The sequence below is a fragment of the Hydractinia symbiolongicarpus genome, chromosome 15 (genome assembly GCF_029227915.1).
Source record: "Hydractinia symbiolongicarpus strain clone_291-10 chromosome 15, HSymV2.1, whole genome shotgun sequence".
NCBI lineage: Eukaryota > Metazoa > Cnidaria > Hydrozoa > Anthoathecata > Hydractiniidae > Hydractinia > Hydractinia symbiolongicarpus.
The window spans coordinates 1,767,286-1,785,311 of NC_079889.1; the positions used below are offsets into that span (position 1 = coordinate 1,767,286).

Genomic DNA, 18,026 nt, shown 5'->3' on the forward strand with positions numbered 1-18,026 from the left:
ATTAAAAAAACGCGATATAAACAAAAAAACGCCATATAAAAAAAACGTGATATAAATAAGTACGCAGGAACATTTCCGTGGTAATAGCAACGGAAAACTTTTAATCTTTGGATCAGAGACAGACAGACAAAAGTTACGATAATAAAGTTGTTTTGCTTTCTTTGTTGAGTTATATAAGTAGTAATTACCAAAACAACACAGGGAAAGAGAGCACCTACCTAAACCGTACGCTCCTCCAGATTGATGAATTTCACTCATCCCTCCACTTGAACCTATCTGTCCGCCGAGTGCAGTCGAACCCGCATACCCACCCAATCCAGTGTTTCCAGCGGTACCGACTAAAGCGCCAGTCACGGCTCCACCACCCGCACCTTTGACACCAAAAACACCTGACCCCAATCCGTTCATTGCGCCACCATGAGCGGTTCCACCCAGCCCATTGGCGTTAGCAGTACCAGTACCATGTGCGCCGAGGTCACCTAAATCTCCACTTAATGCTCCGGTAACTAAACGAAAATTTACAAAATCTTTAGTATTTGCATGTAAGCGTAAATAAAGAAGAACAATAATAAAATCTTGCACTTGAAAACCTCCTTTCTAGGAATTTATAATATAAAAAAGGAAGAAATACCTGCGTGATATTAAATCATGTGCTTCAAAGCACTTTATTTTTCTACAATAAAAAAAATTAACATACCGCCTGCCGATGTACCAGCCAGTCCTCCAGGACCACCCAAACCCGGTCTGCCACCAACACCACCGAGAATACCTCCTAGATCGCCAGTTTGTGCTGCTGCAAGATCTGGAACGATGTGATTATCGCCCTGTGGACCTGATGTTATACAGATAAAAAAAACTTCATACTTAGCTAAACTCTACACAAAAAACACTGTAAAAAAAACCTTTTGAAGAAGAAACCTCGCCAGCCAAAAAAATCGCTATATCACAGAAAATAACTTTCGCTAAATGATCATTTCAATACTTTTCGCGAAAATTCACTTTTGGCATAGGTGTTGTTTATTATTTGTTTAACGAAAAAGGTTACCGTAAAACGTTGACGAGGTCTCCATACAGCACGCGAAGTTATCGTAAAATGACAAAAGCGATAAAAAGATGATTTTGAATTGATTTAAATATTTTTAACGATTATTACGCGAAACATTAATCAATACAGAGGATTTTTTTTTTCATCCAACAAAATAAATTACAGAACAGAAGGAAAATTCATAAGAATAATTTTCGCAAATGGTGTTGTTTGACAGGAACACTTATTTCAAAGTTAATTTAAGGACGTGCTAAAGACTGGTTTTGCAACAATCGTATGGTTTTTATAGCTACAATAATATCGTACAGCATGTAACGATAAAATAACGTGCGATAATATCGTACAGCATGTAACGATAAAATAACGTGTGGTGTTTTCATTGGTATAAACGTTGTTTATTGCAAGAAGTAGATAATGGAAACTCTCGTCTAAACCGAATTTTACTTACAGCTAATGGCTCATTATTTATTTAAACAATTGAGTCTAACAATGGTCTTTCAAGTATTTAGATAATACTACTCTTTATTGGTTAGATGTGCTCAACAGATATGTGCCCACCTACGCTTTCTAACATAAACATTATATTTATCTTTTTAGGTTAATTACAATGTTCTTCTTCGCTTCTTTCTATTTGCATACAATGTTTTGAGTCACTGAATACCCCAATAATACAAAAACAATTTAATTGGGAACAATTTAATAACATGTTTATGTTCACTTACTCAAGACACTCTTAGAAAGATATTCTCCTTTGATAGGTCTAGACATCTTTCCATTCGGAAGTTGCATCCCAACGCTGCAACTATCATGACCAATGTCTTGTGCGCAGACGGCTTGGATGTAATAAGCTTTCCCTCCTCCCAATCGGACAGTAATTGATGTTTGCTCTTCAGGGTATCTGAGTAGAAATAAATATGTATAAAATCTTTAGACCGGGGTATAACGAAGTAAGTCTTTCATTAAAACTTAATTACATTCTTGGAGAAAAACTGAAACTACTTTGGAATTTATACTTATGAACTACTTAACAACTACATTGAGATCACGTCATTAATAACATTAACATAAATTACAGGGGTATAGTGATTTAGTTTTTCGAAATTGATTTATAATCGCAGTAATTAATTTATGTACTATACTAAATCAATGCTCCAATCAAACAACTGCATTGAGATCACGTTATTCATAACATTAACATAAATTACGGGGTGTATATAACATGGTGAAAATGTACGCTGCTTATTTCACAGAGGCTTTCAAGGTGGACGTATGTTATAGATATATTTTTATAATTCTGTGAAATATTTGTACTTTCATAAGATGATAAAAAGAAGTTTCTTTGAAGAATAAAGGTACAACAAAATGCTTACAAGTGCATACAGTGAACTGGTAAGCGTAAATGAAGATGGTACTCGCCTGGTCATGATTAAAGACGATGAAACAGGAAGTGCATACAGTGAACTGGTATTTACAACCACAGCACGTACAGGTATGTACTTGCAAAGCGTGAACGAAGATGGTACTCGCGTGGTCATGATTAAAGACGATGAAACAGGAAGTGGCAGTGAACTGGTATTTACAACCACAGCACTTACAGGTATGTACTTTCAAAGCGTGAAGGAAGATGGTACTAGCGTGGTCATGATTAAAGACGATACAACAGGAAGTGCAAACAGTGAACTGGTATTTACAACTACAGCACGTACAGATATGTACTTGCAAAGCGTGAATGAAAATGGTACTCGCGTGGTCATGATTAAAGACGATGAAACAGGAAGTGGATACAGTGAACTGGTATTTACAACCACAGCACGTACAGATATGTACTTGCAAAGCGTGAACGAAGATGGTACTCGCGTGGTCATGATTAAAGACGATGAAACAGGAAGTGGCAGTGAACTGGTATTTACAACTACAGCACGTACAGATATGTACTTGCAAAGCGTGAATGAAGATGGTACTCGCGTGGTCATGATTAAAGACGATGAAACAGGAAGTGGATACAGTGAACTGGTATTTACAACCACAGCACGTACAGATATGTACTTGCAAAGCGTGAACGAAGATGGTACTCGCGTGGTCATGATTAAAGACGATGAAACAGGAAGTGGCAGTGAACTGGTATTTACAACTACAGCACGTACAGATATGTACTTGCAAAGCGTGAATGAAAATGGTACTCGCGTGGTCATGATTAAAGACGATACAACAGGAAGTGCAAACAGCGAACTGGTATTTACAACTACAGCACGTACAGATATGTACTTGCAAAGCGTGAATGAAGATGGTACTCGCGTGGTCATGATTAAAGACGATGAAACAGGAAGTGGATACAGTGAACTGGTATTTACAACCACAGCACGTACAGATATGTACTTGCAAAGCGTGAATGAAGATGGTACTCGCGTGGTCATGATTAAAGACGATGAAACAGGAAGTGGATACAGTGAACTGGTATTTACAACCACAGCACGTACAGACATGTACTTTCAAAGCGTGAACGAAGATTGTACTAGCGTGGTCTTTTTAGATTTAGATCCATAATGACATTTTTTAAGTATTTGACGTACTTGCACTAAAAACTGTTTGTTCTGTTCGCGCAAAGACTAACAGAATTACAGGGCCGTCGCAACAGGAGGGTAGGTGGAGGGGCCCTTTTACTCCCGCGGCTTTCCCACTTTTTGCTCAATAATGCTTTTTTAAAAATCAGGTATCACTATTAAATGATTTTAAGGATTCAAATAATCATTTATATACGTTAGAAAAATAGCTGGTAGCTCATTATATTGTTAGTAACAACGCAATTAATTTTCCGATGTAATTAATTAAGCCATTGTAATTTGTGTAAAAACTCCTTCTATTGTGGGAAAAATAAAGAATTTCCTGATCCAAATGGAAAGTAGACTGGTTTCAAATTATTTGTTGATATACAACGGGACTTAGCATTTTCAAACAATAACAATAGCGAAAAAGCGAAATAAAAAAGACGAAGAGATCAAAAAATTGAAATGAGCGTAAAATACGTCTAGATCTCCATCGCAGATGTTGTTTTGATTTTGACGTGGCGATTACTGTTGTCAATTTTTATGTTAGAAAAGGGATGTAAATTCAAAGAATTTCAATTTTTCAAAATATGTAGGGTTTGTAAAAGATATTTCCGAAGAAGAAAAAAAGAGCCTCTCGCAAAAAGGCATAGATTAGAAATAAAAACGCAAAGGAATTTTAGAGGAATAAATAAAACTGACTTATCGAATTATAAAAAAAAACTTTAGAGCGTACTTGTCCCACTGGTTGTGATCAGACCATCTTCGTTGAGATATAACCTTACGTAGATGTTCTTTGCTTTCATCTGGACTCATGTACACATCGCACGAATCATCACAAGCACTATAACAACAAGAAGAGAATCCAGAATTACAATCGTGGATAAAATAATTTGAAACAAAAGGCGAGGTAGAAAGCGTTTTATATTTGCTAGTGCCGTTCTACGGGGCTCCCGCACAATACTAATTTCAGGGTCCATAAAGGTCAAGGTGGTGATGTCAGCAACAATTAACACATGTATTTAAATTTTTTTCACGGCATGGAATGTTTTATTAATGTTGCATTTCGCATGTTTTTTTTGCGCATGCGCACATTATGTATGCGCACGTGTTTGTTGGCTATCAGTTCCAAAATTCTGTTTATCGTGTAACGATCAATTTTATACGAAAAAACCAATATGTTAAATTCAGAATTATTATTCAAAACATTAATTAATATTATTCAGTCGTTCAAAGTTCAAGGTTTTATTTTTTACATCGTGGAGTTAACATTACTAAAAAATCCAATTAACAACAGAACAACGATAAAAGAACAATAAAAGCGCTCGTAATTAACGCTGTGGTTGGACTTACCTAAAGAAAGTATATTCACCATCCATGGGTGCAACAAGCCACGCCCATAACATTTGTCCAAAATGGTAGCCGGAATCTGTGGGTGCATCCATAATATACAATGAATCGCTTTCGTCGGGTTCATCCGGGTATCGACGACAACGATAGAGTGCTTCCATGGACGTTTCACCGTGCTCTTCTTCGCGGATAATATCATAGTACATCCAGCGATTAACACCAGGCGAAGCTAAAGTAAGCAACATAGAAGAATACGTTTTTATTACACTATTCGGTAGGACTGTCAGTTGATAAAGTTGAAATTAAAAATGTGTACAGCGAAATTTAATTCTGCGAAATAGTTATACAATTTTTTCCCTACATTCAATTTTCTTTCCTTTTAAATGCTTCTTTATGAAAGATACTAAGAAACATTGTTGGTCATTTATAAAAATTAATTTCCGCTAAAGTCTGCAACTTTTATCACCTGCAAAAATTAACACAAAAAACCTGCTTATAATATTTCTTGTGAAACTCTCTGACAAATAGTATCTTTAAGACGTTTAAGGATGTCTTGATCACCATGGCAACATCAAGATGACAACAAAGAAGAGATGTCATTATTGAACTAGTTCCGTGATTAAAGTATTTGAAGCAAATTTACATATCAAAAACTTACGAAGCAAGCTTCCGCGTTGTTTGTTACCCTGCGTTAACATCAGTCCTCTTTTAGTCGAGTTGTCTTCCTTGATATCACCAACTGAGTAATTCTGGGAAACGCTACTGGTGTTGGCAGGGGTTGGTTTTAAGCGAGTTTGAAGTTTAACATTCGATCTTTCGTGTAGATGGTTCACAAAATCCGTTTTTGTACCATTCGCAAGGCGGTGTATTCGAGATTTTATTATTTTTTTTCGCATTTTGCTTCGTTTATCGACATGTTTCGACGGCGGGTTATAGTCGTAAACGATTATTTTTGCTTGGTTATTCCCTTTTGAGAAATCCAACACAACTTTTCGCGAGTCGCCGAATTTGCGTTTCAAACTAATTGCTTGGTCATCATTGATCAGCGATTTTAATTCTTCAGCATTTCCTGAATCAAATTTATCGTCCACATCAAGCAAGATAGGTTCGCTCTCTCGCGGTAACATCTTAGCGAATGGTTGAATATCAATGTTTGGACTCGCTTGTTTGTAATTTTGATCATGTTTTGTGCCATCGTTGTATTCAAATGAGGCATCATCAATATGGTTTTCTTTATACTTTGTGTAGATTTTTTTCAGGTCATCATTCGACAGGTCGTGTTGTTTTGTTGATGTTGGCACGTCATGGAAATTTCTTAAGGCGCCGGTTTGATCATCATGTTTCTCTTCTTCTTTTTTCGGTCTTTCGTTCAATGGCTCGACCATTAATCTCGATGTATCAACACCGCTTACTATGAACAAATCAGTAAGAAAAAAAAGTAAACGAGAAACGCACAAGTTTTTTCATAATTCACACATGGAAAAGTTTTTCTACATCAAAACACAAGCAATGAAGTTCCAAAATTTAACCTCTCCTGGGAGCAATCGAGTTGATTGGATCAAGAAATTTTCCCGGAAAGCAACGGGCTTTTTAGGTTTCGTCCCAACATAAAAACAGTTTTATAATTGTCAATACGCAGTACTTGATCTTCTGGCGGCAAAAGATTGACGTCAATAGTTTGGCGGCAAAAGTTTGACGCCAATAGTTTGGCGGCAATAGTTTAGCGGCAATAGTCGGCAGCAATAGCCGAAACTAAGCGTAAATAAAATTGTCGCCATGACATCAAGCCGTAAGAATCATGGCTAAGTCATATCGATCTGTTAGATTAAAAATGTTAGCTTTTAGCTGTTAGATTTTTAGAATGATGTAAGCATAAACACAAAATTCATCCCTACCACACGAAATTTTGCTGCTTTTAAGAACCCGCTACTGATTCAAGGAGGAAATATTCCCTCACACTTTTTTCTGTGCGATAAACATTAAAATTGTTGCGTCGTGTACAATAAACCAAAACGGGAGTTTGTTTACTTTTTTGTTTAGACTTTAACCAGTCGCTACAGAAAAATAGCGCACGGACATGTGGTCGATATAAGCCAATAAAAACTACCGATATAAAGAAGACATTACACTGTTAGGTACATATATGATAGTACCTGTCCGTAACATCATCTTTGGTATGGGCATCAACTTCTGACCGCTTGGTAGTTGCACACCAAGTTCAAGATGGTCGTCCCCAAGCTCATCTACCATGTTTGCTTCTATATAATACAATTTATCTTTTCGCAGTGTTACCTGATCCGAGCTTTGCTCTGAAGGATACCTGCAATGAAAGGAAAAAGTAAATTTTGATGTTGGTAAAAACGGCTTGTTAGTAAGCTCTTTCTTTGCAACCTTCGCTTTGTATTTTCTTCATAGATCGACTTCAAGGGCCGACGTAATAAGGTTTAAACAAGCCGACGTAATTAACAGCGACAATAATGTTTTTATAATGTTTTTTCTAAATTTTACGAAAGGGTTATGAAAGAACAAATAACCGCTTATATGGAATCAAAATTGTCGATTTTTCTCTCCGCCTATAGGAAATGCTATAGTACCCAACAAGTACTAATTCGCTTAATAGAGGAATGGATGAGTAAACTTGATAAGAATTATGTGGTGGGTGCGATCTTGATGGTTCTTTCAAAAGCTTTTGACTGTGTACCACATGACTTACTAATTGCGAAACTAGCTGCTTATGGATTTGACAATAAGTCTCTTCAATTCATTCTATCTTATCTTACTGATAGAGAGCAAGCCACTCGAATAAATGGGATCTATAGTCTATTTCAAATTATCTTATCTGGTGTACCACAAGGTTCTATTTTGGGACCTATCATATTCAATATATTTATAAATGATTTGTTTCTTTTTATAGAAAAATATAAGCTACATAATTACGCTGATGATAACACAATATCCAACTTCTCAAATTCTATTCCTAATTTGATAAATACTTTAGAAAACGAAGCTAAAACTGCCCTCTCCTGGTTAAAAGAGAATAAAATGATTGCAAACCCTGAAAAGTTTCACTCGATAATTCTGACAAAGAATAAGGCAGATAATTTAGGTCTAAAATTTAATATAGGAAATAAAACTATTGAAAGTGAAAATAACGTGAAATTACTAGGTGTGACTATAGACAATAAATTAAATTTTGACAGACACGTTAGTGATTTGTGTCGCAAAGCATCAGCCCAACTAAATGCCTTATTTCGATTTAGAAGTTTCTTATCCTTTCAAGCAAAATATATTTTAGTTCAAAGTTTTATCTACGCAAATTTCAATTATTGTTCCCTTATATGGCATTTTTCTTCTTCTAAATCTTTATCTAAAGTCGAAATGATACAAAAACGAGCATTAAGATTTCTGTATAATGATACGGTAAGTACATACGAAAATTTACTTAAAAATTCCAGCAAGAGTCACATGAATGTAAATCGCTTACGGTCATTGTGTATAGAAATCTCTAAAACTATAAATAACAGCAGCCCTCTTTTTATGAAAGATATATTTTGTTTAAATGATAACGGTAGGACAGTCAGAGAACAAAATACAAATAATTTGGTAGTCTCAAGGAAAAGGACCGCGACTTTTGGAACTAATAGCTTATCAGCCCTGGGACCAAAGATTTGGAATAACCTACCATCACATTTGAAACGATGTGACAACCTTAAAGTTTTTAAAAGCATGATTAAAATGTGGGACGGATCTAAATGTAACTGTGATGAATGTAAGGTCCCTTTATAGAACTTTGTTGTTATTATTGTTTATATATATAAAAAAATGATTTTATTTAATTGTAAACATAAAAAAAATTTAGTCGATTTAGATTAGTTTTCTTAATTACTTTTTTTTTGGAAACTATTGTAAATATGTGAATAATCGACTTTAAATAAATTGAAAAGAAAAAGAAAAAAAGAAAAAAAAAGAACAAGAGTTGACGTTATAAACACTGAAAAAAGTCGACGTCAAAAAAACGAGAATGAACGACATTAGAAATACCGATGAAATCAGACGTAATATAGAGTCCGCAAATTAAGACCACATGAAAAATTCACGACTGTTCCATAATTCACTCACTACATATATTGTATGTCATGCCTAATGATAAATCAAGTTTAAAATGCGCTTAGATGCAGAAAGAAGTAGTCTTACATATCAAATTCATCATGTTTTGACGGTTGAACTTGAGATATGATTTTGCTGATATGACTTGCTTTATCGTCCATACTCAGATACACCTCACACATATCATCGCATGAACTGAAAAACTTGTAATCACCATCTGCAGGTGGGTGAAAGTAACCTCGCACGCGCTGACCATAATGGTCTCCAACGTTCATCGGTGTATCAAAATCTTGTATGATGGAAGTTTTATCTGGTTTTGTTGGGTATTTGTTGTTGTGGTAAAGACTTCGTATGTCACCGCTAATGATGTTTTCAATGCCGGTGTACACTTCACGAATTAATCCTGGTGGATTATCAACTAAAAAGAAGAAGAAAATGTGAAAAAGTCTTCACGATACGACAGAAAGTCGAACAAATTACCCAGCTTTCCAAGAGACACCCTAACGTTAAAAGTACCTACTTTTATAAAAGCTTAACATAATAGTATTGATTTCGCGGTCGGATAATTTCGTGGTCGCAAAAAGTTACATATCGCGGGTAACAACTTTCCCAAATGATTCTTTGCAAAAGATCTTGCGGAAATTAATATTTGCGGAAGGCGAACGAATTTTATTAAATGTTTTTAAAGAAAAAACCTGTTTATTCACACAAATACACTTTTAGTTTGATTTTGTTGACAGCATTCCATTCTTCTTTTTCATGTGAATGAAATTTTTCTTCTTTTCAGTCCCGGGGTAAAGATTTTACAGATTATTAACTATTTTGTGAGTTTTTTTAACAGGTATTAAATTTCGCAAAAATAATTACCCGCAAAAATGGGTAGCATTGAGTATTAAAAATGCCATGAATGCCAGTCATTATTAGCCCTTCATTTACTTATAAGATATTATAAAGGTTTTCCAGGATGCAAATCTGCAGTAACCAGATAACAACAACAAAATCGTATTTTTTTTCTACTAGATTGAAATTTTATGTTTTACCACTGGCTTCTACTTCTTCCTCACTCTTCACTTTGTACATGTGGGCACCAGTGGGTATCTGTACTCTCTCTTCAGCGCTACTGTCTGACGTATGAACAATCTTATGAAGAATATCTAAAAAACAGTTAAAAAAGGGATTTATATAAATCAGGTGATTGTTCTTTTATCTGCCATAAGTTGTTTAATTTTCGCGAAATTTGCGAATTTTAACCAACTTACGAAAATTCCGGAAAGTTCCATTCGCAAAATACATTTTGGCAAAATAAGTAGACATAACTTACTCGCTAAATTTAATATTCGCAGAAATTTTTGAGAAATCCAAAAAAACGTTTTTCTTTTTTTGTTCGGTAATTTTCATTTGACAAAAAAAATTATCAGACTTTTAAATAAATAGGCCTGAAATAAATAAAAAGTCCGCAAAAATAATTTAAAACTTGCGAAAAATTTGCGAAAAATTATCTTAACAAATTATCTCTGCATGACTATCTCGTTAATCTGTTAAAGTTAACTGCGCAAAATGAATTTTAAGTCTTGGCGAAAATTATTGCTTAGGATTTTGCGCGGCAGAGTACAGTGGTCATCAAAATGTAAAACAAAGAAAACGTAATCTCGCAAATACTTACTTTTTAAGATGGTAACGTATTCAACCTTTCTTCCTGGTATTAAATGATCTTGACTGCGTTTCTCTGTAACAAAATAGAATATAATGCACAGACATTACAACAAACATCGACGTAGCAGTAACCGAACCAAACTTTGTTTTGTATCGAAAAACGTATTGGTTAAGTAATGAAAAACTTAGACTTATGGGAATTAAGCATGTAGCAAAGTTAGCCGATTGCAATTAGCGCACAGATAACTCAAGGGACTAAGAAACGGAAAGAGAAACATCAGTTTGATCCCGTATAGTGGCCGTTCCCCGCGTTATTATTTTGGTCAGGCTGATGTTTAGTACGCATGCGTGAATTACCAAATATGACACAATGTGGCGAACTAAGACTATCATCTTTAAAGAGGAAAGAAAAATATCCTACCTGCTGCTTCGCGTGATGCAATCTGCTGAGCGATGTATTTTAACAAATGCTTGCTTTTCTCGATTCGTTGTTTTCTTTTTTCTTCCAGTTCATTTTCCTCTTCTTCTTTAGTTTTAAACTCAGTGAAAGATAATGGAAATGTAACTGAAAAAAAAAATTCATATCTTACTGGATAATACGTTTCGAATCTCACACCCAACTGAATAACACATAACATTCTTACATCAAACTTAATAACACATATGGATTCTCACATCAAACTCGATAACACATTTTGATTCTCACACTCAACTCGGTAACACATATCGATTCTCACACGCAACTGGATAACATATATCGATTCTCACACGCCACTGGATAACACATATCGATTCTCATACGCCACTGGATAACACATTTCGATCCTTACACAACTCGATAACACATATCGATTCTCATGTTCCACTCGATTAAACGTATTGGTTTTTACGCCTTACTCGTTATACATACCAATTCGAACATTCTGTTCAATAACATTATCGGTTCTCACATATTTCGCGATAGGAAATATCGATTCTCACACCTCACTCGATTCGGGCAACTCACTTGAAAACACACCACTTCTCACATCCCACTCTATAATACATACTGATGCTTTTCTGAATTTATTATCTTCTCACGCTCTACTCGATAACACATATCAGGGCTCACACCCAACTCGATCATACAAACCTATATTCCACATCGCATTTGATAATACATATCGGCTCTCAAATTGTTCGCAATAATAGATTTCATTTATCTCACCTCAGTTATTATTCCACTCTCAAAACTCGATAATACATACGCACACTTACGAATTCCAAATTTCACTCGATAAAAAACACACTCGAATTCCTATATCTCACTCGATAATACACACACACACACACACACCAATTCCCATATCTCATTCCATAATACATACCGATTCTCTTCTGACTTAAATATCTTTTCGGTATAGGCTTCCATACTTTACCATCAGGAAATCTCACACCAATCGATACATGATCTCGTCCAGTGGATTCAGACATTAACGATTCGATATAATAGCCATGACCTGCTATTAAACTTACAGCATTTGATGTCTGTTGATCAGGATGTCTAAAATAGTTTTATCGTCTATTTTTAAAAAATATTATAACATTTTCAAGATCTACTTCAGCACGTTCATTAAACTTTGCAAAATCGCTTTTCAAGTGTTTACCCAAGGGGGGTGTTTATTTTGCATTTATTGTATTTACAATAAACAACTATGCAGATTTTAAACAACCATCTCAAAAACTATTTAAACAAGAAGTCGAGAAAAAAGATCTAATGGCTAAAAGACCAATCGCAGAAGAGCATTTTGAGACCGTGCTTAGGCTAGGAAACATGAATATCTTAGAAAGATTTGCTTGAGGTTGAAATGCATTCAGGGCGAGATAAAAAAAAATTCCCCATAAAACAAACCTTACCTCATTATAAAAAAATTCAAGTTCGAAGTCAGTAATAAAACAAAGTATATCCTATTTGTCATTTTTGTCCCCTATATTCCTTATTAGTGTTTCGAGTCATTTCTGCAGCAACATGAGCAATGAAAATATAGATAATGCTGATAATTCCTTCCCCAGAAAAACTCCAGTTTGCTAATTACTGTGGTTACCATTTTGTGTGACAGACAGAGGTATACGGGTATTACAATATAGATTATCTAATAGTTTTTTGTCACTGATTGTAAAATCCAAGATGGTATATACTAACGTGCCAGAGGTGTGAAGAGCGTTTTCTTCATCTTCGCATAGTCTTAAATATGTTTTTGAAAGTTCTGCTTTGCCGTTAAAACATCTCTTTAATTATAGCCGTATTCCGTCTGTATGTCTCTGCGCAGACCCCCCGCTGAGTTAAAAAATCGTGCTACGGAAACACAAATATCAAGTGCTATATATTTTTATCCACTTTGTTGCGACGGGTAAATATAAAGGACGGGCGAACCCGTGAATTTTTCCACGGGTTAACGGCTTCTATATTATAATACCCGTACACGTCTGTCGGTCCGTCCGTCTGTCTGTCACGAAAAATGGTAGCTTAGCTGCGCAGGTAGCGAGACGCACGCAATGCGGTATAAAAGGACGGGCGAACCCGTGGATTTTTCCACGGGCTAACGACTAATCTATATTACAATACCCGTATACGTCTGTCCGTTTGTCCGTCCGTCCGTCTGTCTGTCACGCAAAATGGTAGCTTAGCTGCGCAGGTAGCGAGACGCACACAATGCGGTATAAAAAAAACGGGCGAACCCGTGGATTTTTCCACGGCTAACGACTAGTCTATATTATAATACCCGTATACGTCTGTCCGTTTGTCTGTCTGTCACGCAAAATGGTATGTTAGCTGCGCAAGTAGCGAGAGTCACGCAATGTTGTATAACAAGGACGGGCGAACCCGTGATTTTCCCACGGGCAACCGACTATTCGTCAAATTATCGGTATGTGAAAGCACAGCGAAAAACGCGAAACGGATCGGTTTCAAAGAAGTGCGTAAACAATAGAAATTTGAATAAAATTTAAATGGACATCGCTTAGATGTACCTCCTTCTCTTTTTAAACCTGTTGGACTCCTGAAAAATAGAACGTGTAAATCTACCTTTGCCATTCATTGTGTTTACTCCAGTCTTCTTGCGAGAGAATCATCTTTTTGTTAACAGGATCATCATCTTTGCTAACAAACAACTCACAATCATCATCACAAGAACTGTAGAAAATGTAGTCGCCATCTTGAGGAGGTAGAAACCAACCACGAATTCGTTGACCGTAATAGTCGCCAATATTAAAGGGAGCATCGAAATCTTCAATACTATCTCTTGCATCAGGTTCATCGGGAAACTTTGGACTGGCATTCAGTGCTGCCATGCCATTTAAGTCTTGTGGCAGGTCGGTATAAACTTCACGTATCAAACCATGAGATGAAGCTGTATGGAAAGTTAAAGGTGAGTTACAGGTATAATATAGGCAACTACTTTATTTATTAACAAAAATTCTTATTTTTCGTGGACCTTATTTTCGGGAATAGCGGCTTGTAGGATTCGACGTCAAGCAAACCATTTTGCGAATTTTAGGTGAGGAATAACGAAATAAAGTACTGTTGCGAGTGTTGGCTAAATTTGCAAAATTAGTCCCGCAAATTTAAATTCTGAAAGATTTAATTCAGCATTGATTAATCCTAATAAGGAAGTTACACCGACAAGACTAGAGAATACGATATGTCTCATCTCGAACGAGCAAGTTATACTAGCATGGATTGAGTATCTTAAAGTCGTAAAAACACTCATTTTTATGGTAAGTAGATTTTGTTAAATATCTAACAACGTCACAACAGAAAAATACATCATAAATCTTCTACATATTTACATGGTCTATAAAAACACGACGTATTCAACAAATACATTAATTTCATGACGATATTGCAATTTTAGCGTATCTTTGTTTTTGTTTCTAAGCGAATTAACATGCGCGTGTTCTGTGTTGCTTTTAAATTCGCGATTCCTAAAAATTAAACCTTTATTTTGTTCTAAAATTTTGCGAATTTGAAAAGTGTTAACAGAGAGTAAAATATAAAATGAGACAAATTTCAAATAAACGCGGAAAGTGCTCGTATAAATTATAAGTTATCTAGAATCCTTTTGTGAATTAAACAATGACCTTAAAAAAAATATATAAATAAAAAAATAAGAAATTATTTTCTATTAATGTCCAAATAATCTGTCGTGTATTGTCCATACATAACCAAAATATTCATATTTTGTATCTCCACATATCGATGTAACAAGTTCCCAGTCTTCGAAATTGCAGGAGAAAATTTCATTCGTGATTCTGTAGTCTTTCTGAAGTCTCCTAATGTTGACATTCCCTCTTTCATTCTTTTATTCCTGCAATTTCGAAGAGAAAAATGTTACAACCAATATGTCGGACACTTCCTGCAGAGAAAACAAAAACATATTTTGTTTGCATGTAGTTTAAATAAACCGTTGAGAATTAGGGAAACCGTTGAGAAAAAGGGAAAAAAAGAAACAGGGGGCAGCATATCGGTTTGCGTCAATTTGTTGAAACTAAGGAAAAAATTACGACCATTATTTTTTCTTCTTCAACGTTTCGGGTGTACTATTTCACTTCTTTACAAATATAAATAAAACGTTCATTTGAATTTTCCATTAATTTTCAGAAAAATATCTTACCATTTCATTGTATTACTATGTAAATGAAATCGAACTTACCTTCAGTGGAACTTCTTTTTCTTCTTCTTCTTTTTCTTTTTCGTTTATGTTTCATTTTGTGATGTCTTAGATATCTTCGAATATGTTTCGGTGTCGGCATGTTAGAACGAAGTACTATCAAAAAAAAGTAGGTATAAGTTCAGCTTACCTGCAAACCGAAACAAACAAAATAGAGTAATCATATTTCTTCAATTTGGTTGGATATTTTGTTAATTACCTTATACGTACTAATTTTCGCGCATATAGCGAAAAAAATGTGTTTTGCGCGTATAACTTTTCGCTAAAATTAAATTCCCCGTAAATAACAAAAAAAAAATAATAAAAAAGTTCTGGGCTTTAGACGCAATATAAATCGGTTTCTTTTTTAAAAAATGCGGTATCATTTTCGCTAAATGTTTTAGCGCGAGTTTTCTTTAATAAATTTCGCTCAACGACATTTTTTTTGCGCTAATGCGCGAAAATTAGTACACACAAAAATCAGCACGATATTCTATTTAAGCTTTTTTATATCTATGGAAAAAGTTTATCAGCTAATCAACTGTGTGCCATTTCTGACAAACTCCTGAATCTTAAATAAACTCCTGAATGGAATCCTAACTTTGATCATACGCACCTTGAAGTCTATCCAAACCTGACACAGTTTGTTTTTTGTGTCCAGCTCCATGCATTTCATCATGGTGTAGCATTGTTATATTTGTATTTGATGGGAGAGGCTTCGTTCCCACTGGTTTTGCAAAATTGCCTTGTAATACTGGAACAGAAGAATAAAAATAAATTAACAATTAAGGTCCCAACTTTTACCCTTTTTTTTAATGGGTATTACTGATTTTGCGATTTTGCTGCTATAATTGCTCTCAATTGCAGCAAATCATAAACATCCCTTTCTTGCGTGTATTGATTTCTAAGTCTTACAAAAAATCGGAATTTGAAAAAGTATAAAGGAAATGGTAGGTAACATCCTTCCTTCTTTGGTATTTTTTGTAATTGTCAAAATTTTTTTGCTAAGAAAATCAACCCCAACAACATTATTAAAGTTAAGGTGTATATCAATGAATCAAAACCAATCTAGATGGTGAAAGAAGGCTGTTTACGTTAAATCGTTGTCGGTCGCAACTCTCAATGTTTCGAAGTCTACACTCAATATACACCATCTCCATTACATTAAAGATGGCAGCGTTTACCAATTTTTATTGGTTACTTAAAGCTGACATATTACGGGAGCCGCGGGAAAAAAAAATTCCAATGCGCATGCACACTCGCTAAAACGTGACAACTTCGAGAATTAGTTGGTAAATAAAAAAGGTAAAGAGGGATAAAAAATATTATTTACCAGGCCTCTGAAACACAGGTTGTATGGGCGGTGGTTCGATAAAATTGATTGTAGGTGCTGGAGGTGGTTCCATGTTGACAATAAGTGGGCGCATTACAACTTGTGCTCCAAGATATTGAGGTACTACAAACGAAAAGAATAAGAACTTAAGAGCGGATGTACCGGCTCCTAACTTAAGAGAAATTGGTGTGTCTAAAAAAATTCTCCTGAATTATTTTACACATATAGCGGATTTTGAAGACTTTTTGAGGTTGGAGAGGGAATTTCGCTGAGCTATGTTCGCGATTCAAGATTTAAAAGTCTATTTCGAGGAGCTTCACAATTCCCTTTATCAAAACAAGAGTCACATAATGTTATGTTCGCAACTGTTTGTTATAAAACGGCGATATAAAACTAAAAAAATTCAAAGATTTAATTTCTACATTACGCACATTACAGAACGGTGGCAAACAACACTATTTAATACCATATACCATATGATGTCATATGATACGATATGATACTATATGACATCACACGACACTATCTGATACTATGCAAGATATGATACTATATCATACTACTATATCATATAGTATCATATAGATCCTATATCATACTATATCATACTATCTCATACTATATCATACTATACCATTTCTAATACTATATCCGGCTATATGATAACCTAAAACGAAAACGCAAACTCACGTGGTCTTGTTTGCTGTATAAAATCTTCAGTGATGGGTCGCACAAATCTTCCACTTGGTAACTGAACACCTACGGAGAAGTGATCATCTCCTTCGCCGTGCTTCACCGCAATGCCTTCCATGTAATAAGTTCTATTCATCTGCAATTCCACTTCGCCGCTTGACTGTTCATCAGGATTTCTAAAAATCGTGATAGTTGGTTATTTACTAGAAGTCAAACTTACGAAAGACGGCAGTGTTAAATATCTTATTAACTTAAATTTTGCGCTTATGCTAATTTTGCGCATCCAATTCTCCCTTACTAACTTTTCGTGCTACTTTTTAAATTTTAATTTTAAAAAGTTATTTTCTTACTTGAAGTTTAAAAAAGGATTAAAAATGTTTATTTCGGCATACAATCATTAACATTTGCGTTGACTTTATCAACTTAAAGGACAAGTCTCGCAAATATTCTGGCAATATCGACCGAAAACAGCCCTACGGTTGTACCACCCTAGGACAGCCAAAACGTCTGAAGACTAAGTTGTCATTGAAAGTGCTCGCAAGTTTTAGAAAAAGTATGGATTAGGCTGCTCAAACATGAACAGTGCAGGTCAAATATAGCGAGTCCAATAAGCT

General features: G+C 35.2%; 1 protein-coding gene across 1 annotated transcript in view; it reads right to left on the minus strand.

Annotated features, from left to right (window-relative positions):
- LOC130629247 (uncharacterized) overlaps window positions 1–18,026 on the minus strand; it is a 42,394-nt gene that overhangs the window by 20,825 nt on the left and 3,543 nt on the right. The window contains exons 4-20 of the mRNA XM_057442385.1: window positions 17,410–17,588; window positions 16,720–16,842; window positions 16,003–16,140; window positions 15,390–15,503; window positions 13,763–14,087; window positions 12,066–12,241; window positions 11,120–11,263; window positions 10,709–10,771; window positions 10,086–10,199; window positions 9,133–9,463; window positions 7,092–7,258; window positions 5,597–6,349; window positions 4,942–5,167; window positions 4,325–4,432; window positions 1,768–1,943; window positions 698–832; window positions 219–506 (exon numbers count right to left, since the gene is read on the minus strand). Of these exons, the coding sequence (XP_057298368.1) occupies window positions 219–506; window positions 698–832; window positions 1,768–1,943; window positions 4,325–4,432; window positions 4,942–5,167; window positions 5,597–6,349; window positions 7,092–7,258; window positions 9,133–9,463; window positions 10,086–10,199; window positions 10,709–10,771; window positions 11,120–11,263; window positions 12,066–12,241; window positions 13,763–14,087; window positions 15,390–15,503; window positions 16,003–16,140; window positions 16,720–16,842; window positions 17,410–17,588 (3,560 nt within the window). The remainder of the gene's footprint in view (window positions 1–218; window positions 507–697; window positions 833–1,767; window positions 1,944–4,324; window positions 4,433–4,941; window positions 5,168–5,596; window positions 6,350–7,091; window positions 7,259–9,132; window positions 9,464–10,085; window positions 10,200–10,708; window positions 10,772–11,119; window positions 11,264–12,065; window positions 12,242–13,762; window positions 14,088–15,389; window positions 15,504–16,002; window positions 16,141–16,719; window positions 16,843–17,409; window positions 17,589–18,026) is intronic.